The following is a 21,859-nucleotide window of genomic DNA, read 5'->3' as shown; positions in this document are numbered from 1 at the left end:
TTCTCTCCTGGTCCCAAATATGAACTCTTCCCTCAGTCACTCAATTACCCAGTTGCTCACATAAAACAGCAGCGTTTAGTTCAGTCCTTATTTAAAAGGACAGCTTAGGCTTTTTTGAGTGTGAGCAGTGACTTCAACAAGCTTACCATGAAGCCATGAAACCATGAAGTCTCACTCAAAACATGCCCGACAAAAGACTCACCTAATGAAATCTACGCCTTCTTAAAGGGCTGTTTCACCGCCCCCCCCCCCCCCCCCCCCCACTTGGTCAAATGAAGAATAAATGTAAAATCATTATGATGATGCTGTGTTTGTTTAGACCAGTTGTTCTTTATTTGATTTTTTTGAGATTTGACAGAAACACAGTGAAGAGCAGTGTAGGGCTTTTATTTTCTCTGAAGGAAGTGACTTTGACGTCGACTTTTTGTCAATTTTTATTATTTTTTACACTCTCAAATTACTTTGTTGCTGTGTGAATGAGACCTGTATCTCACATCCACTGTCTGATGATCAAATAACACATTTATCTCTGGAAATGAGTAAAACAAATGTATATTTCTTGGGTGAAGTGCATGGTCCACACCATTAGACAACCTTATCCATGGTTTTTCCATAGTGACGTGGCCAAGCCACGGCACACTAAGTTGCTATAACTCAACTGTAATTTTTCCACAGGTTTCAGAATACTGTGTGGCATAATGGGAGAGTATGCTTTTTATAGTATTGCTGTATGTTTATAAAGAGATTTCCGTTTATGGACACTTTTTGGATTTGTTGTACAGAGATTTGATTTAATCGTCAAGTTGACTATGCTGTCTTAAGACATTAAAGTCATTAAAACAATCGGGTAACAAGAAATACGCCCCCTACTGGTCACAGGAAATAAGCCTTGTGTGAAAAGGTGGCTTTTGTCTCGTGCCACCGAGCGGCGTTTAAAACACAAACAGCCTTGATGTTCCCTGATTGAATGAAAAAACGACTTTTGTCTTCTGTCATTTGACTTTGATCTGTGTACGTGTTGCCATGCCAACCATGACAGGGTTGAAGACCCGTGTACGTGTCTTCAATGTGCGCAGATTAAAGGCAGACATGTGTACAGATCTAAGACAACAGTGTGAGTACTCACAGGTGAATTTAAGGTTAGGGTAATAGAAGAGTCAAGGTTAATGGAGGCAGTAACGCAATAATATGCTCCCTGTCGTTAAAACCTAAAGGAGAGTACAGGCGTTTTCTTATGACAGAAAAACCCTGTTTTCTCGTTGACCTCTCGTTCCAGAGAGATGTTGCAGGTGGTGTTGGTGGAGGGAGCTTTGCTCGTGCTCTTCAGCTGCCTGGAAGTGTGGTACTTTGTGCGTGGGGCCCTGGCTGTGGTCCATGCATGGTTCCAACCCAAAATATGGGACATTCTCACTGTGCACAGCTTTGGATCCATGGTCCTTCCTCGTGATCTGGACCAAATGTGCCACATGAACAACGCTCGATACCTGAGAGAGTGCGACTTTGCTCGCTTACACTTTTACACACAGAACAGGCTACTACTAGCCTTATTCCAGCTGGGCGGCAGAATGGTGGTGGGGGCTTCCACCATCAGGTACCGGCGTTCCTTGGCAATTTGGGAGCCTTTTGAGATCCAGACCAAAATATTGGGATGGGATGAAAAGGCCTTTTATGTGGAGCAGCGCTTTGTGTCCAAGAGAGACGGCTTTGTGTCGGCCGTCATGTTCTGTAAGCAGAACCTGCTCGACTGCAGCCCAGACAAGCTCATCGCATTTCTGTGGAAAAGGAGGGTGAGTTCAAGCAGAATAGAGTGTCGGTAAAGCTGTGGGAGGCGGAATAACAACTTTCTGAATTTTTACATTTATTTAAAGTAATGTTGTTCCCCGGGGCTGCATGGTAGTTTTGAGTTTAGCTGTTTATACTGTTTATACCACTACGTTTTCATTTAAAAACAGCATTTTGAGATAAAAGTGATCGGCAGCCAAATGAGTATTTCAGCTCTGTATTCACACTTTCATGTCTAAAAATGTCGTGCACGCGTCAATCACATGATCAGGGTTAACATGCCAGTGCAAACAGGAAGGCAATTCTAGCAGGCTTCTACGCGAGGTGTATCCGGAGCAGAATTTATGTGTTTCTAAACGAAAACAGAGTAGCATGGATGTAGCCTAATAAATCAAAATGGATGCCTTTAGTTTAAACAGACTTTTTAATGTATTTTTTTATGGTCGTAAGTTGTGTTTAACATCAATATTTCTTACCTGGATGAAATAACAAAACCATAATCATGTGAGTGAGGGCGGTGTCTCTGTCTCCATTGAATCATCACATTTGAGGAGCTTAACTTTGGGAACATTCTGTGTTTTTTACTTGAAAGTTATCAGCGACTTATTTGCAAGCTGCAACCAGGCTTTATGTTTTATGCCCCATCATTGGACTAACGTCAACGCTTTGTCCCTGTAGATCGAGAGCCCTGAGCTTCCTGAGGACGTCAAACATTGGATCAGCTTCCTTTCAGCCAACAGCCAGACCCTGAGAGCAGAGCGTCAACTGACAAGGAGACAAGAATAAGTGAAGCAACACCGTGGCATCATGTAGTATCAGCACGTATATAATGGGCATTGTATGCAGTGTAGAATATATATGAACATAGATCCAGAGAGTGCACGAACTCAACCAGTTAAGCATCACTGAGAATTGGTCTTGATTAATAAAATTCCACTAATCTTGTATGGGTCACGCCTGTCTGCTGTTTTATTTATTTATTTATTTTTAAGTTTTAATAAGCTGCTTTTGATACAAAGTGGGCCAAATTTCAACTTAAAGCTACGTGTGAGATGTCATTTGCATGGAATGCATGGAATCAGATCTCCATTTCTCTTTTGAACGCAGCTATGACAGCTATGAAAATCCAGGACACTGCAAGTGTGCCATTGTTTGGACAACTTGACAAAAAGATCACTCTAAATTAAAGCAAACCAGGAAGTATACGTTAAAGTTAAATAGTTAATCGTCTCAATCGCAATCTTTAATAATGCTAATTCTGTAAACCATGTTCCCATTTAGAGGGACATAGATGATAAAGCACAGCTTATATGAGTAGACACCAGTGTGGCTGACAACTGGTATTGTCCAGTAGGTTCCTGGTTGCAGGTGACGTCTCTAAATTTGCGAATCACGAGACCTAATACCGACGTTGGGTTCTTGTGGTTGACGTCACATGTGGTTGCCTCTACACAGAGACACTCTGAAATAAAGGAGCCTGTATTCAAATTGTGGTGAGATGTTACCACATCAATGATAGTTTAGTTCCAGTACTCTGTTTGATTTGTCTAGACCCCTGGTTCTCAGATTGTGGTACGTGTACTGCCAGTGGTACGCGAGCTTCCTCTGGTGGTACTTGGAGGAAAATGCATAGTGTATCAAAAATGAAATAAATCACAAAATATTATTATATAATAAATTACGTAATAATAGAGTCACCTTATCTCTTGCTCCATCTTAATCTAATCTCACTATACCAGCATATGTGTAAATCTGCCTCCTCTGAGAAGTCTGTAGCTGACTTTGCTCGGTGTATTTACACCACTGTATTTTAAAGTTAGTTATAATGGTGTTACTTTAAGAGCTCAGTATTTTCTCAGGTAGCACTCGTCTGTTCAATACCAGCTGGAGCTTAGTAAAAACTAATAATCAGCCATTTACACCAAATCAAATGATCCTTCTTTGTCTCGATTCTTGCTTCAGTGTGAAACACGAATCAGACAGTCACTCAGTCACTCTGCACTTGATGATAGACCTAGTAAACAGCCATCAGACCTCTGCGTGAGCAGGAGAGCTGATGTCAGCACAACTGAAAGTCTCCCTCCATCATGTACTGTAGCTACATGAAGCCCCAGCAGCATCCATCACTCCCCCCGCTGCCCCGACTGAGAGAAAGACCTGCCACCAGCGGGAAAGCCGACGGCGAGGTGGCCGTGAGAAATGTGCATCATTCTGCGCTTGAACATGAGTCGTCAGCCGAGTCTGGCCTTGATCGTCGCTTGGGTTCTGTGAACTAACAGTTTTCATGTGTCAATTTCATACACTTCAACACAATGCAATGTATATTAACCATGTCGAATCATTAACTCGGCAAATGCTTCGCCGAGACTCGTCTTTGTTCTCCTTTGATGCATTGACTCGGCCCTTTTGAAATACTGCACGTATGAAACGATGCACAGAGCCAAGTCGAGCTGAAGTCACCCCACCTATAATCCATCCATCATGATGGCAGCCATCTGGCCATATTATTTTGGAGAAGCCAAGGCATGAGCTGTGGTATGAAAACGAGGACTTCTGACAAGGAGCCATTCTTTGAACTGGAGAATGTCACTGAATGACCCGGCCAGCTGCAGGCGCTCCGATACCCATTACAGGCCTTGTCGCCTTAAGTTGGCATTCAACAGAAACTTGATGGATGATCCGGAACAGATAATATTGTGATCGGACTAAAAACCAAAATGGCAAAACCCAACCATAGATCTGTCAGTTGTTGATCCCACGAGGAACAGAAACATATTTGTCTCCAATTAATTTGGGGGGTGGGGGGGGGGGATCAAATCGTGTGGCAACAACAAGGCCTGAGGATTTTTAGGAAAATACAGAACATGTTGTATGTGAATCACAGTGTCAACATCTTTATAACAAAAGCAGCGTCAGAAACAAAAATGTGGATCATAGCAACAAGCTAGTTCCAGAAGAGAGAAAGAGAGAGAGAGAAGGAGAAAAGTCAAATCATGAGCTCACAGCTGCAGAAGTGCTGTGACATTGACTGCTCGCCTTCCAAGAAATAAAAATGAGTGACTGCCAGAGCTGGTGATGTCACTGGTCACATTTGTCCCCATCAGTGTGCAATAGCTGCTTCGACCAAGGGGCTGGGGTGTCCTTGAGACACCCACACACACACACACACACACACACACACACACACATGCACACATGCTGCTGCTGATAGGGTTCAGGCTCTCGCTGCATCAGTGTCAGGAGCCCTGCAGGCTGGAAGCTAAAAAGACGGCAGCACCCTTCCTTCCCATCAACTGGGAGCGAGAAGCCTGGGTCGGAGCTGCTGACAGGAGTTTGACCTCAGGACTGATGACACTGTGTGATGGGAAATGGCGAATTACCTTTCAGCAGGCCTCATCTTGTCACCTTTGGTGTTGATTTCCATAGGATAAATGTATCAGCCGCACAGGAAATAAGGCGTCAGTAACGTCCACAGCCAACCACTGTCAAATTAGTTCACACAATGCTTATTAATTCTGTCAGCTCCACCCGACTCTGTGTTATTCAGTATAGCTATGTTCACATGTCATGCTGCCCGGTGACATTCCCATGCAAAGTGTGACGGAGGCAACAGTAGTAAAGTGAGACGACTGCAAACAGTTGAGTAGCAGTCACAGTTTAATCGAGTTAAAGCCATAGTCTGACTAAGACAGGCAATCAGACAACTTGCCAAATCCGAGTATACTGTACATGCAGAGGAGATCGCCTCTGTAGGTGGCGCTGTATCTCACTTTAAGCAGGTGCGTATTTAATCCGTTTCCTGTTGACCTTTCTGTCGCAGAAAAACAAACAACAAACAGTGAGTTGAACGCTGAGATGGATTGTGCTGTGGTCCGACTAATTATCCAGGTTTGTTAGTCCAACTAAGTGTCCAACAACAACATTTACCAAAAGTTACACTCTGCAACTTTGACTAAAACTTATTTGAAGGGAAATGTTTGGAAGGAGAAGAGGCAAAGGGAAAAAAAGGGGAAGGTATTAATGCAACTGCCATACAACATGAAAAACAAACAATAACATGAAGTTTAAAAAAAGGAAATCCCATGATGAGCATTAGGCACAACATGAGGAGTGAGTGATTTCATCTGATGCATTCTGATGCCGCCCTCCCTCTGAGCAGTGCAGCTTTGACTGACGAGGAAGAGAGTGCAGGCGCGCGTGCGTGCGTTGCATGTATGCGTGCGTGCCGGGAGAAGAGACATTGTTCCTTGACGTCACCGCTCTCTGCCCAGCCTGCCGCTGCTCTCAAACACGTCTTTGTTATTCCGAGGCTTCCACCGGAGACCGGCTGTGCGCAAAACACGGAGCTACGTCTCGGCGGCAGACCTGCTGGAGTGGAGCACAGTGTGCTCGCCACACACACACACACAGGAAGAAGGCAGAAAAACATGAAAAAGCAGGGCATGCAGTGTGTGTTTTCAATTAATGACTAGTTGAAGAAGTGCAATTAAATGTATTAGTATAATAATAAAAATGATAATTATTATTGTTATTATTATAATTAATATTATTATTATAATAGTGATGACTTAGACTTAAATCTAAACAGAATGCATTTAATTACAAGACATGCAGAAATAAAGACAGACTTTTTTAGCACACCCCCAAACAACAACAACATCGTCTGCCCCCAACTTTATATTTTCACTGTTCAGGGAAGGGCAAGACTGACAATAAATAAGAAAAATAGATAAATAGTACTTTTTCCAAAATCAAACATTAAGTAATGTAATGTAATTATTAATGGACAACATTAAAAAGTGTTTACAATGAATGACTAGTGTTAGTAATGCAATTAAAAGTCTTAGTATTATATTATTATATAGTACAATATGGGTAAGACTGACAATAAATAAATAAAAAGGTACAAAGATGTAATGTCATTTTTAATGGACAGCATTAAAAAAGGCTGTTTTTCCTGAAATAAATAAACGTTTTTCATGTAACTATAGCTTTGTGAGTGTGAGATGCAATTTAAATTGAACCAAAATGAGCAAATATGGTATATTCCTGCCTTAAAATCACTGTGGTTGTACTTTTTGGGGGCCACCAAATCCCAAGTCTCGCTAGGGATACCAAAAAAGCTAGTGCCGCCCCTGTTGTGGATACAGAGGCAGACAATAGCCGGAGCCGCGAGCTGCTCTGCAGTCCGTTCCAGTGAGAACGGAGCTGTTAGCAGCCCCATTAGCGTGTCGTTACACCTTCACACTCTGGTCTCCTTCCGCGGGGGAGGGACATCCAGGCCGCGTTTTCACAGCGACCGCCGAGCACGGGCTCTCGCTGGTAACTGAATAGCCAGTGTAATCTGACACTTCAACTTGCCGTGTTCCACGGTAGTTGATTCAGTCACTCACTCGCACAGTCTCCGCGGCTCTCGCGTCGTCTTTCTGTGGAGGAGTGCAGCGACAGAGAGGAGCAGCGTACACACATTCTCACTCACACACACACGAGGTTCTGGAGGAGGAACAATAAACGCGGATTTACCGCCGAGGATTCGAGCTGAAAGTAAGTTTCGCGACTGTTTTTCTTTCAATATTATTATGACTGTGTGGTTTGCAAGAGCTGTTGGTTTCCAATGTGTCCGTGGGTTCTGCCTCCCCCGCCGGACACAGACTACCTGCTAACAATAGTGTGACCCCCGGAGGAACCTTTAACAGCCGCCTATGAACTCGTGTCGTGGGTGGTAGTGGTTGTAGTGGTGGGGGTCACACTGTGGTCGCTTTAAGCGGTAACACAGCGCGTTGTATTCGGCCGTGTGTGCGCGGCGTAACCCGCGGCTTGCTGCTGGAAGCGAGGCTGTTAAAGTCGGTGTGTGTGCGGGTTCTTCTCTGGTGTTGTAAAGCAGTTGGCGTCCATACTGTTCCATTACTGCCCCCCCCCCCCCGTAACCTTCACCTTAATCTTAACGTTATTATAGTGACACCGTGTGTGCAGGCTTACATCCAGGATAGGTGTGTGTGTGTGTGTGTGTGGAGAAGACACCAGGCAGGGGTGTGATAAAACCTCAGGTCACTACGTGTGTGTGTGTGTGTGTGTGTGTGTGTCAGCTGATGGCTAAACTGAGAATGTATGTCACTGAGCTCACACTCAGCAGTGTGTGTCTGTGCGAATACGCTCCCTCTACTTACCTGTTGTAACACAGTTATAGCAGACATACGTCCATGTGTCCCTCTGTTGGACAACATCATGAAGCAGCAGCAGCAGCTTCAGCATCAGTGACATGACTGACTGATAAGTGTTTTGATTGGATCCTGTCAGAGATCATGCAAAGATCAATGGCTGCTGTTGTGAGGTCACTGACTGGACCCCAGTGAGGCCTTGTTCAGACTATTTTAAAAATCCTGGACAGCAAAAAGACTTTTCACTCACATGACCAGGCTGGAGTAGCTCAAATCAGATTGTCAAATACTGATTTTCAAATCAGATTCAGTATGTGTTCCTAGATCTGACTTATATCTGTTATGTGGTCAGGCGATGAGTGTGATGAGTCCTGTTGAAATCCATGCACCATGCACTGAGTGTTGTCATCATCATCATCATCATCATCCCAAACAACAGAGGAGAGCACAAGACACTTAGAGTTATGAATGTAAATGGTCAAATCTGATATTAGATTGTAATTGAGTAATCTGGCTGGTATGGGGAACTTAACTTATAAGAAGTGGCTCGAAGTGTGATTAAAATCAGATTTCTATAGATGCTTCTCGCCTTTGTAAGTGTGAGAAGCAATTTAAATATTCTTAAAATGAGGTATATTCATGCCTCAAAACCACCGTGGTTGTACTTTTGGGGCCAAAAATGGGCCACAAAATCCCAGTCTAACCAGGGACACAAATTATTATTATGTTTTGGCTTTAAGTGCCTCGCAAATGTTTTTAAAATCTGATTTCTATAGATGTGTCTCAGTAGAGATGCCCTGGCTGCTCAGATAGGACTTGAAATAGTTGTCGGTATCACTGGTAACGTGACACATGTCAACAAGGTCACGGAAGTGCTTCACCTCTCGGTGCTCAGTGAAGCCTGCTGTCACTCGTGCCATGCAGGAGTGCTTTATGGTATTGAGAGCGAGATGACACGCCTCAAAATGTCCCGCATAGTACACTTGTATTCTCAAAGAGCTGCTTGGAGCAGCTCTCTGGAGCAGCTCTCTGCCTCGAGTCTGTCGGACCCTCCCCGTTAAATTCCTCCCGTCTGGATGTGAGGCCAGCTGGGGCAGAGCGCAGCAGAGAGAGAGCCGTGTCCCTGTGTGATGCTGTGGAGGAGGAGACTGTGGTTCTTTGCACCCTGCTGCGGGGCGGTTTAACTTCAGGTGGAGGTGAAAAAGAGCACCCTAAAGTGCTGAAGTGGAATTAAGCTGTGCTTACGAGCAGAGCCGCGAGCCCTTGCTGTCTTGTTGGGCTTCTAATCTACAGCATAACCACCCTATTTTAGTGAGTGTGTGACACCCATTCTCTCATCAGGTGGGAAAAAAGTTATCTTGGAGATTAAAACATTACAGGCTTTGCACAGTATAGTACACTCATTGCAAGAGAATTGCATTGGATTGCAGGTGTCCCGTGTTTTTTATGCCCATGTGCTACGTATATAGATGTCAGAACATTAAACCTTTTTTGTATGGCCACTCTCTTTCTCTCTCCATCTTTGGTAATTTAAAAGGGGTGATGTAATGAAATTGTTTCAGCAGCAACACTCATCAGCAGCACAACATTAATTAGTGCTGTTTGACTTTTCTCTCCTCCTCCTCCTCCTTCCCTCCCCAAAAAAAAGAACCAAAACAACATTAAGTCATCTCAGCAAAGCATGAAAAGGAGGCACGCATGTTCAGAGCAGGTTACCTGATAAATTGTGAAAGAAAGAGGGCAAGGAATTAAAGCCATCTGCAACTGTTAGACTTGGACGTGTGTGTTGTTTGTGTGTGTGTGTGTGTGTGTGTATGAGTTTTCTTTCCTTCTGTTGTCCCTCCTGGGGCCTCTTTGCAAAAAAGCCAGCCAGTCGGCCAGGCTGTGAGACAAGACAGAAGAGTGTCTGATTCACTAAACAGGCTAAAGGCTCTGGTAGGCGCACATTGAAATCAAATTTGGGTGATTTCAGAGGCTGCTGGGTGCAAGAGGCAAGTGTGCAAGTTGAGGCTGCTTCCCTTACGTCCATAATACAAAGAAAATGATGCTGGAAATGTGCCTGAACATTAAAAAAAAGACCTGTGTGCTCGCAAAGTTGCAGCTGAACACGAGAAAGAACTCACTTTCTGTTTCTCAAACCAACTGTGGAAACGCAATGATTGGAATCATCGTCGTCATCAAATTCATTTTAGGTCACCTGCAGTTATTCTTTGATTACCTGCTAATTATTCACAGAAAGCAGAGATAGTGAGGGCACCTCACTCCATATCTCTGGATCTCTGTGAAGCAGCGAGTTAATAGTGATTAAAAAAATATGAAAACAAGTAATTACTCGTGTCTGAGTAATTAGCTTTGTGTTACTCAGCAATTTAACAAGTTGCTGCTGTTTACTGTGTGTTGGCACAGCTGCAGTCTGCTAAGTGCTTAAAACCTGGCAAATGCTAATCAATGTTTTGACAGCCTGACATTTCATCTAACTGCTCATGTTGGTTCATGGGGAGCCGTGAAATACTTGCTGCCTATTCGCTCGACATGGATTCTTGTAGTCTGATGTCTCGCCGTCAGCCGAGACCAGTCAGAAGTCAGCCTCTCTTTTATTCTTTCTGTCTCTCTCTCGCTCTCTCTTGTCTCACTTGTGGTTCAACTTGGCAGTACAGTTCATCTTGTCTGAGCCTTTGTTTTCAGAGTGCCTATTTTTGGTCTTTTTAATAAGGAAAAACTTGTGTTGCCTCGCAGCATTTTACAACTTAAACTGCTCAGTTTGCGCTGAGGTTGTGCCCTCGTGTCAGACGTCTAACTGCTTCCTAAACGTTGTTGTAATTCTACCCATAAGTCTGCAGTTCAAGCTCCCTTCAAGTTGAAGCCTGGTAATTGCAGTGCAGCTAATTCAGTGAAAATGAAGCACCCAGCAGATGTAACTCATCCTGCTGACTGACTGTAATGACATCAGTTTGGTGTGGACCAACATAAGGGGGTAAGGAAACCTCAATGCCACATGCCTGTCACCACCGTCCTTCGAGCTGCAAACCTTGGTGCTGTGGTTCTGTTAGCGGCGGAAGCAAGGACGGTTTTAGCTCCTGAGGTTGCTGAGGTAGTCGGAGAGTCATTGCAGTGTCTTAGAGCAAGGCATATAAGGTGAAGAAGCATTAGATGTCTGCAGGAGTAGCTGTAGCTGTGCAGAGCCGTTCCCAGGTGTGTGAATTAGGGAGCTGCTGTTGCGGTTTTTGCATCGTCTGCTGTTTCCTTTGACAATAATCTGGTTATAAGTAGTAGGAATAGCTTAAAATCACCTTTTTTTTGTGCCAGTCTTTTACCTCTTTTTCTGAACTTAGCTGTTGATAACATATTTGCACCAGTGTAGTGTAGTTACGCAGTAGCAATAACCAGCCAGTTCAAACACAGCGAGGCAGACGTGTGCAGCACCCACTCACATCCAAGTGGTAACAATTGTGATGTCACCCACAGGAATCTGAGCTCCTGTTTTGAAGCCGCGAGATTCATGAGGTTTATTTTCCTCTAAACGGGAAGATGATGTAAAAAAATCGACATCATGTGCCGTTGAACTACACCAAAAACTAGTAAATGAAACCATTAACTCCTTAAGCTATTGGTTACTAATGTTATAAACCAGAAACTAAGTTGTCTCCTAGTGGCTATTCAGTATATATGTTTTTTTTAATTTCCTGGTTGGCTAAAGGAGGAAACCAGATGTTTACACGAATTTCTTTAAAAAAATATATAGTCTCTGCTCACATTGTGATCATAAGTTGGAGGTGGCGGCGAGTGTCTCTCTTTCTGAAGCCATTCGTGCATTTTTTATATAGCAAATCTCTGTGTAGTGCATTTTCTACCACATATTTTATACCCATTCACACACTGCCAGCATAGCTGTCAGAAGCAACGAGGGGTTAAGTGAGTGTCTTGCCCAAGGACACATCGGCATGTCAGATTCTGTGATCATTGCCCGTTTGCTTTGGAAACATGTGACTGAAAGTTGGGCTTATGTTTAACTCGCACAACATGTGAATGTGATGCTCAAGCATGTCTTGAAGAAACTGGGTGTAATAGACCTTTATCACAGTGGACATGAAATAGTAGGACAAACACAGGTTTTACCAGTAACATTAGTTGTTCAATCACACTAAATAATGACACATTAATCCGTAGAAACTTTTATAACTACTGTTAAAAAAATACTTATTTTAAAACTGCATACATTTTTCCCATATTTTCTGGATATGCTGCACACGTTTTTTAGTGGCTCTTCCCTTTAAGTTGGGATATGGGATATGCAAATGATACTGCTATTGATATTTATGCTGCGTTATTTCCAACTTTGCTGTGGAATGATTGGGAATCAGAAAGTGCCGGCATGGTTTGCTCCGATTTTACACTTCTCAGCCATTACCTAATGATGACAAAGCTGCCAGTGTATGTGTGACCCTGTGCTGCTCGGCTGTGCAGCCCTCGGGGCGGATTAGTTTGGGTTCAATTTGCCAAAGTTAGTGAAAATTAAGTTTCACGTTGCAAGTCACGTCACAAGGCCTTTGCCAAGTTTATTATAAGAGATTCACAGTCCTTCATGACAGAGGAGTCCATTAGTTTAAAGCAATGCTCTCAAACTCAAATGACCTGGGGGCCCACTAAGGGAACGGTCATGTGGGGAAAAAAAAAGTCCCAAAGTTTTGAGAAAAATGTATCTAAATAATAATATTTCTGATGATATTTCACAGAATTTCCGAAATAAAAGTGTTTGTTTTGATGTGGAGCGATAAGTAGTTCACAATATCAACATTATGTAATTATGTAACATAACAAAAATAACTCATAACTTGACATGAGGGGCACACAAGTTTGAGAAACAGAAAAAGCACCCCTCTGGTGGTGAGTTGAGAAGCACACTCTTCCTTACAGCTCTTCACCACCTCTGTGTTCAGGCATCCGCACCATTCAATTATAGAAAATAGAAAAATAAGAGTACTTGGTATTGGTATCAATAAAATCAGGATCAGTATACCCATTACGATCATAAATTGCAAATTTCTCCACTGCGGGGCAAATAAAGGACTATCTTATCTTATCTTATAAGTGTTTTAGGAAAAAACACATTATTTTCTGTTTGTCAAGAGCTGCTGCTTAAAACTTTTGGCTTCCCCAGCATCAGGGGACAAAAAACAGTCTTCTAAGTGAAACAGAGAGTGAAGAGAGAAGTTACCAGCCCACCTCTGTCACCGTCACCGTCTCATGCATGTTTGATTTGATGTTCTGTGAGAAATGAGTGCAGGGGATGTCACTATGGCCATGTCCTGTTCCCATCTGCCGAGACGCTGGAGCCCTTGAATCATAAATGACACCCGTCCTCACCGCGAACAATATGAGAGTCGGAGCCCGCACAGGAAGAACAAAATGTTCCCTCTCTCCATCCATCCATCCATCCATTCGCCCACCGCTGCTGCCTGCACTCAAGATTTCTCACCATCGCAAGCAATTACCCTCACTTTTTTTTTCTTTGCTGCTGATGAAATCCTCACAGAGTGTGTCTAAGCTGTGTGTCTGTGCTGGTGAGCGAAGGAGGGGGGGGCTTGCGAGAGAGAGGGAAAAAGTGCTAGTATGTGTCTGAGTGAGTGGCTTTGGCGTGTGTCTGTTTGGCTTATAAATCCTGTTTAAGCTAAACAAACTCATTGTCCTCGTTCTCCAACTGCCGCGCTCCGTGTTTGTGCTGCGTGTGCTCTCGCCCTCCCTCTTTTCTCCCACTCTCACTCTCTCTTTCCCCCCCTCTCCTTTTGAGTTGTAAGTACAGTCACTAATTAGTCCCCGCTCCCTCTTCACGCTGGGTCAGTGGGTTTACTGTTTCACTACTGATCAGCTGTGTTTGTCTTGTATCTCCTGATTCTGAAACATGCCTCCTACAGCCTACACACACACACACACAGCATACCTTACACACAGGGTCCCACATGGACTCACTTGCTTAACCAGTCCAACGGAGAAGTGCTCAATGGAAATCCACCACCACAGGATATAAGGGAGATGCATTAACAGTATATATTTGCAATCAATTGCAACAAGTTTTTTGGTTTCAGACAACAGCGCGCACGTCTAGCACTCACCGTAGCGTCGACGTCTGCGAGTTGCAAATCCTTATAGCTCATAATGAATCTTTCTCTGAAGACAATATGCCACATGCCTTTGTTTATAATATCATCTGTGCTATAAACAGTCACTTGTCTGGTTGGCACTGAGAGTGAGGGGTGATGCTTATTTGCGGCGTGGGAGATGGAGAGTGATGGCAGAGATTCTGTGAAGGCGGTCAGATTGTCTCCAACATGGCCTCCGGGGGATACATATGTCCTTGTTTTCTGACAAAGTAAATGAAATGGGACTTTCTAACGCAAAGGGGACAGCATTTATTCTCTGCCCGTGATGTAATGTCAGTTACGAGGAGCGAGTCGTGCGATATCTGCTCGCGGATAATGCTCATTCTTATGCATGAGTGAAGGACAAGGACTGAAACGTCAGTATTGGACAGTTGCTTCCATGACATGTTGCAGAGTGATGTTTGAAGGCAGGGAGAAATGTTGAGTTTTCTGTGTCAGGTTGTGCTTTTGTTTTGTTGATGTTCTGATTGCGCTGTGGTTGTTAGGCAGATCCTCCCTCGTCATAAAGGCATAAAACCCCGAGCTCCACTGCCTCACAGACCATTTCCTTACTGCTTTCCGACATTGCTCAATGACAGAAAAAGTCTATTACTGTGTTCAGTGTGTTTGCCCGCCTGGTGCCCTCCCTTCGGTTTTGACACTGGCGGTTGAGCCAGCCGCTTTCCCAGGGTTCTAAGGACTGACATCCCTTTCATTTTCCCGCCTGGGCGGCTCAGATAAAGGAGCATATTTTAAACCTCTGTGTGGATACACCAACTGTAAAGAGAGACGGGCTGGTGGGCCGAGGCTGAGCTGCAGCATTAACCTCACAGAGAAGGGAGAAAGGGACGGATAGAGGAGTTAGGGGGAGTGATGCAGTGTGAAAGAAGCCAACAATTTAAAAGTCCAGTTTATTACACGGTGATCTCAGACGTTTGTAATGTTTGGTTGATAATTCCCTTAACTGGCTGCAGACCTGACTTTGCAGATATCGCAGACGTCGGCTCTCTTGTTTATTCCGCAGCAGAGGGCAAATGTGTTTTCACCACTTTTCTCTAATGTCCCCCTGTTGCAAGTGCGCCCTCCCAGAAACCAAAGCCACGTCATTTATTATATCAGTAATGAGACCACGCTAATCATGTGTATTCCGGAGACAGCAATGATACACTGCTTGGCGCTTGCCAGGGATCGGCCTCTAAACAATGTTTATCATTGTCTCCCAGGGCTCTTTAATTATCTGGCAAATGTTATTGACAGTACTGCGAGGGCTCCTATGTTTCATGATTTTAAAGGCTGCTGGGTTTCTATTCACTAATAAGTATCAATTACAAACAAATAATTGAACTTTTCTATATTTAGCATTGTGTACAGTATCGTAAGCCAGGACAATTTGTCATTTTTTAAATCAAATTTGCAATTTGAAACCATTCATCATTCAGTTTTCGGTTGTGAGGGCTGGAACAATTAATCAAGTATTAATCAATTATAAAAGAATGAAATGGTACTTTGATAATTAATCCTTTTAAGGGTTATTTGTGATTTCAGTTTTTGCTTTGTGGACAAAAGAAAACATTTTGAATTTTCCAGTGTGTTCTGCCTTTTATAGACGTGACAACTCATTGATTTACTATAATGGAAATAATCACAACTTGTGGCTGTAATATTTGCAAGTTGGAAATGGTTAAATTACAGTATGCTTTAAAATAGTTTATATTTACCTGAAAGGTTTACCTTAAAAAACTATATCGAAAAGAAAAATGTGATATTTTATACAAATAAATCAGCCCTATACTATACTGTACATTTTGCAGTTTGACCGAGTTCTGAGAAATGATTTGATGGACATCACATGAGAGAGGATGCGGCGCATGATATAATCACATTTCATTAGATTTTCATTTCTTCAGTCAATTCTTAAATAAAAAAGGCCTGTATAAATGAGTAACAGAGCTTGTTAAGTGCTCCTTTGTGTCTGCAGCCACTCATTAATCCAGATTACATACATTACACATACGTTATAGCCGCATTGCTTTCACAGCCGTGCTGTAACCTTTACATGGCCACCCGGTGGGAGCCGAGTGGAAGCTGAATGGTATGTGTTGACATTGTTAAGGATACACGTGAGGAGGACATCACACGTTCCATGTCTTGCCTCATTTTTTTGGGTGGGGGTGCGAGGGGGGGGGGAGCAGTTTGCCATACCACAGCCCGCGACTCGGCACATCCTGAGTCTGTTGCTCAATATCTAAAAAAAAATATGTGTGTGGCTGTAGTTTGACGCAGGTTAGTGATGGTCAGCAGTGACAGGAACATTCTCTGCTCTGAAAACAAAACTATTTGTTTACACACCCTCCACACACACACACACACACACACACTCACACCATCCTCTTTTCTTTGTCATGTTTCTGTAACTATTTCTTGTATAACAAGAAAGGCGGTGCGCTTCATTGATGGCTGTGTGGAGTCACCTTTGCTTTTCTGTGTGTTTGTGTGGGTGCATTTAGGCATGAAATGTGTGTGTCTGAGAGAGAGAGAGAGCGGGGAGGTGGGGGTAGTAGTAGTAGTAGCAGCAGCAGCAGCAGCAGCAGCAGTGGTGGTGGTGGTGGCTCGGGGTGAGGTCCTGCCCTGATTTTCTCTGGAATTCCTTTGTTTTTGGAAGCCAGAAAGGGGGGAAATGAATCCGCATAGCCTCAGGGTCTCTGCTCCTTGAGAATTCTCCATGCACACACACACACACACACACACACTCTCCACCACCAGCCCTGATGGTTTTAGGGGTGGCTCTGTTTTCAAACCTCAGAGCAGCCAAGGTGTTTTTCACCCTATTGAAAACAGAGATGGAGTTAAAAAAAACAAAAAAAACAAAAAAAAAGTAATGACTGCAGTCTGCAGGGACTGATGCTACTCAAACATAAATTAGCTCCATATTTCAGGGCAATGGAAATGAAAATCAAACGTAACTCCTGCCACCCTGGGCCAAACAGATGCCTTTTTGATGAAAACACAATCACTTAATTTATTTACAGTCATATAATCAGGAAAAGTTTTGTGCAGTCCATTTTTTAATGTCGCTCCCGTGCCGATAGTGTTTGTAGTTGTTCCACGGCCGGTGGAAAGGCTGCGGCTGTGGAAGTGTTGTCAAATGCTCCCTGCAAGCTGAAAATATCACCCCGCACTCATGCCTCATTAAATCTGATAAACCTCAGTTAATGGTGTCAAAATTGTACAAGGGTATCTCCGTTTACTCTGTGTCACAAGTTTTGCATGACCAGATCCTTATCTGGGGGGCTGGCGCTTAAAGCGGGCAACTGCCACAAAAGCAGAGCTTTTCCCTCTCGTTTGAAGGGGGCTCGTGTTGAGCAAGAGGGGGGATTGAATAGGCTAGTTGCCTGCGTCTATTGAGCCAGCCTTATTCTTTGCTGTCACATTGAACAGGCAGAGGTGGAGGCGGGGGAGGGAGGGAGGGAGGGAGGGAGGGTGGTGCAGGAGAAGGACTAGGAGGTCTGGTCACGTGAGCAATAATAGTCCTCATGCCGGTCCCTTTCAGGCTGTCACAGTAAATCTGTTTGACTTGTCACTTTCTAAATCATTATGAAGGCTAAAAGCCTCTCTATTGGATTGTGGTGGAAGGGAGGAGGCAGCAGGTTTCCTTTGTGCCTTCTTGACGATGATGATAATCAAGTTTGTTTCTGGGCATCCTGCTGTGCGGCTATAATTAGCTCCTTTCTTCTCTCCTCTCATTTTTGCTTTTGCATGTTGCTCCTCAAAGCAGAGTGGCAGAGCCGTTGTTCGGAGGTCACACGCTGCCTTACGCGTGGAAGCGTCGATGACATCCCGACAGTCTCTTACTTAGATTTAACGGCCCTTCAACTGTAGATTCAGGCCCACAGAGTCAGAAGTTAATTATTCGGCCTCTCAAGTTTGTTTTCAAACCACAGACTCATGGTGATTTAGTGCATGTGAGGTCTCCTATGAGATCCACTGCTCGAGGTTGGTCTGGACTTACAGTTTACACTCTCTGGCCAAAGTGATTGCTGTCTGACAGAAACATGACAAAGCAGATCTTGTCCCTCAGACGAAACCTGGTGTGACGTCTGATTTCCGAAAAAGCTCTCTCTCTCTCTCCTGTTCCCCTCTCCTCTTTCCGCTTTATCCTCTTCCTCTCTAGTCTCAGTTTTCTTTTCCCCTCCTCTCCATTTTCATTCCATCTATCTTATCCTCTCTCTCGTCCTTCTGCTTTCATCCCCTCCCTTCCTCGGTGTGTGCCAGCAGCACTCGTGCCTGGAACAGAACGCCGGGGCAGACATCTGTCGCTCCGTGTCCCTGGTCTGATCTGTGGCTCGAAGCATCAGGGTCACAAATACCTAATTCCCAGGAGTCAGAAAAAACAGTTACATTTCAAGTTTAAACAGGTTTTTCACCAGTGGGAATGTATTTACTCGGCATTCACTCCCAGGTCAAATTACTCTGCTATGCACATACAGTCTGCTAAGTGGGAAACGTCAAACCTGGATGAACACACTACTACCTTTTTTTGCAACTCTGTGACATGCATTCATCGTCCACCCGCTATTTAGCATTAATGTTTGTAGTGATTCTTACTTAACTTATTTAAAATGTGTGACTGCACCCAATATAATATTCATCAATCAGATCTAAATGGATTTAAAGTTAAAGACTCAAAATAGTTACCACCGAAATATTATCACTGATGATGGCTATGGTGGTGTTCTCGGATGATGCAGGGATGAAAAATAAACATCACAGGACAGAACAGTCACTAGCAATAGGCCAGATTAAGCCATTTTTAGTGCCTTAATCTGGGTTTAAAAATCCTAAAAATCAGAGTACAGGCATTCATTTTAGTACACGCAAGTCCAGACATCTGTGGGCTCGGTTACTACATTTCTGTCTTTAAATTTCACAGATGTGAATCTTCCTACACCTCTTTACATCAAAATGTGTGGATATACAAATTTTTTTTGTTTTTAAATGTGGCTAATTCTGTTTAAAAAAAAATGTCAACTCACAATTTTTTTCTCAATGGGTTGGGTTTGACTTTGCCGTAATCTAATAATTTGAAAATATATATATATCAGAAAGTCCCTCTTTCAAAGAGTGTGTGTTGAAACACTGCACTAGAGAAGGTGCAGCATCAGCCTTGGAAATGATCGCTCCCGTGTCATGTTTTATCATTGTTGATTTGAGCTGGATCCAATAAAAACCTGTGTCTATTGAGTCAATTGACCAGGGAGTGAACGCTGACTGCATTCATTTACCTTGCAGACACAGGCCAGATGTTTCTTTTTGACCATTGGAAAATGAGGGTTTAGACTCACACAGGTGCAGAAAGTGTGAGTGAAATGTGGCTTTTATCAGGCTGCTTATCAGCCGCAATAATGTGCAGTTGATCTCAAAGGAGGATTTTGACAGTTGAACTGGATTTTTGTGCCTGAGGCATTTCCATTAATGTCAAAGCCAATGTCAATAGATGTAAGGTTGTTAGGTACGGCTGCTCGGTGATGTTGAAAAGAGTGAAGCTGAGGATTGACATGCATGTTGTCTGCCAAGTTTGAAACTACCTTCTTGATAGATAAATGTCTGTGTATTGATCACACACTGTGTTTTGACATGAATCCGTGTAGTAGCGGTGTCTTTTCCCTCAGAAAGAGCAAGTTCACAGTGACAGGGCTGACAGATGCTTGGATGTTCACGGAAAATGTGAATTTCTAAAGAGGGACGGGCCACAATTAAAGGAAAACACCAGTGTTTTTGCTCTAGCTTCAGTAAACAATGTCTCAAAAACATGTTTTCTGCTTTATCTCGCTGTCAGACAGGTTTTTTTTTAAACAGGAAACTGACGTTTGTGTTGCTGTGTAAAACACTCACTCTCCAGTTTTTCAATCACAGGTCTTTGGTGTATGGGGAGTGAGTGGTTTACTGCACAAACAACTATCACTTAAATTACACATTATTCCCCTGTAATCATGTCCATACTTAAGAGAACACTCAAGTTCATACGGCTGCTGTTTGTGTTTGCTGTCAGTTGTGTGACTTAATTGCCCTTAAGGTATGTAATGTGAACATTAGGGTGCAGGTGACAACATAAATCAAAAGCTCCTGCTGGTGCATCTGAGGATCCTGAGCAACTAACAAAACAGAAAACAACACACAATCAACATGCTCCTTTTCACGTCAATGTTTACTTGTCCGCCGTTCTGTTTTGATTTCCTGAACCTGCAGATTGTCGAGCAGTAATGTTTTCTTTCTTTTTTTTAGCTTTTGACTTGTCAGTCTTCTGGTGTTGGGAGAGTTTTGAAAATTCTTCCCGTTTCCTTTAGTGCCTTCCATTATTGCCCCACCTTCCAGACTCTGTGATGGATTTTCTACCTAATAGAAGCTTCAACCCCCTACTACTTGATTTTCCAGTTGAATTTAATGGAAATCAAAGGTCTGAAAGGCTTAGAAATCACTGCGTAAGCTTATGGATTTCTTTTGAAAACTGTAGATATTGCTGTAAAATATTACTTTGTCCAGCACACAAAACCACTAATCTAAGACCCAGACAGAATTTGGGTTCAGCTGCATGAGTCACATTCACACTTGGTGCCATTTTTGTGCCAGTTTTTTTGTTACCGTTTTTCTGGCTCTGTCATTCCCACTTTTTTTTATTTATTTCAAAACGTGTTGGTTCTGTGGGGGAAACAATGACCACAACAACTGAGGGGGGAAAAATAAAGTGAAGTGAACAGCGATTCAGAGATCTGCAAATACACAGGGATGGTGCTTCAAGATAACTCAAGAGAACTCCATTTGATTAAGGCAAAGACAAGGGTGTGCTCAGCTCTACAAAGCTGCAGAGTCACTCGGTATGTAGCTGCTTTGATTCAGCTCATCTAGCATGAGTTAGCAGACTCTCAAAGTGAAGAGCCTTGCATGTGTGTGACGCACAGATTAGTTCTCTTTATGACGCCAGTCCACATTCAAAAAGGAGTATCTTAGCATCTTGTTTACACGTATAAAGCCCTGAGATGAAAGAGGAGCCGCGGTTTGATAGACTGGAGACACTGTGGTTAGCTTCTGAAACATAATTGAACTTCTAGCCCTCTATTGGCAAATGTCCCAATAAGCCTGTGATGGAACTATGATCCGGATGTAAATGTTTTAAAAGTGCAGGAAATACAAAATGGGGCTAACTCTACATAAGTTAATATAACTTACACAGTCTCGTTCCAGACAAATGTACACTGAGTTTAAAGTCATTAAAAAAAAAAAAAGTGGCTCGCTGCAAATTTCAGATAACAATCACTAAGCAAATATTAGCTGGCTGGCTCTGCACATTAATACCATTCACTTACAGGCTCACTGTAATGCATACACTGTATAAATCACTCGTTCATAGATTCATGTTGGTGCTCAATAACACCCATTCCCTTTGATATATCTCCCATTTGCACTGTGATCCATCTCATTAGTGAATACACATCCTCTACACACACACACACACACACACACGGTAATAGCTTTTATGGGTTCTTGTTTTTTTTTTTATTAAGTAGGGCTGCATCCAGCAGTTATATTATTTATGATTAGTTTGTTGACTTTTGATTAATCAATTCATTATTTAATCCTGCTACAACTCAGCCAATCCCTTTATGTGTCCTCTGTTTAAAATAATCAGGTCAGGATTTAAATTCCCAATACTTCACTTCGAGTTAAATTACTTTGAAATAGTGAAACATTTGCTTAAACATCAGCGTGTCAGTAGTGGTGTTATGA

The 21,859-nt window shown here is 43.0% G+C and overlaps 2 protein-coding genes across 4 annotated transcripts in view; both read left to right on the top strand.

The window, feature by feature from the left end:
- The first annotated feature begins 1,070 nt into the window (after positions 1-1,070).
- Positions 1,071-2,673, top strand: LOC131474295 (protein THEM6-like). Its single transcript, XM_058652088.1, has 2 exons — positions 1,071-1,787; positions 2,461-2,673. Exons 1-2 carry the CDS (start codon positions 1,281-1,283, stop codon positions 2,566-2,568), a joined length of 615 nt encoding a protein of 204 aa, XP_058508071.1. The 5' UTR covers positions 1,071-1,280; the 3' UTR covers positions 2,569-2,673.
- Positions 2,674-7,126: 4,453 nt separating this feature from the next.
- Positions 7,127-21,859, top strand: part of zmiz1a (zinc finger, MIZ-type containing 1a) — a 102,450-nt gene continuing 87,717 nt past the window's right edge. For 2 of the 3 annotated variants that reach the window (XM_058652065.1, XM_058652064.1), the window contains exon 1: positions 7,127-7,326. The gene's annotated coding sequence lies outside the window, so the exon portion shown is untranslated. The remainder of the gene's footprint in view (positions 7,327-21,859) is intronic. The other variant, XM_058652067.1, reaches the window with a different exon arrangement.

This window comes from Solea solea, chromosome 15, assembly GCF_958295425.1.
Source record: "Solea solea chromosome 15, fSolSol10.1, whole genome shotgun sequence".
NCBI classification, from domain to species: Eukaryota; Metazoa; Chordata; class Actinopteri; order Pleuronectiformes; family Soleidae; genus Solea; species Solea solea.
Note: the sequence above shows the minus strand (reverse complement) of the source record. Positions and strands in the feature narration are given on the sequence as shown.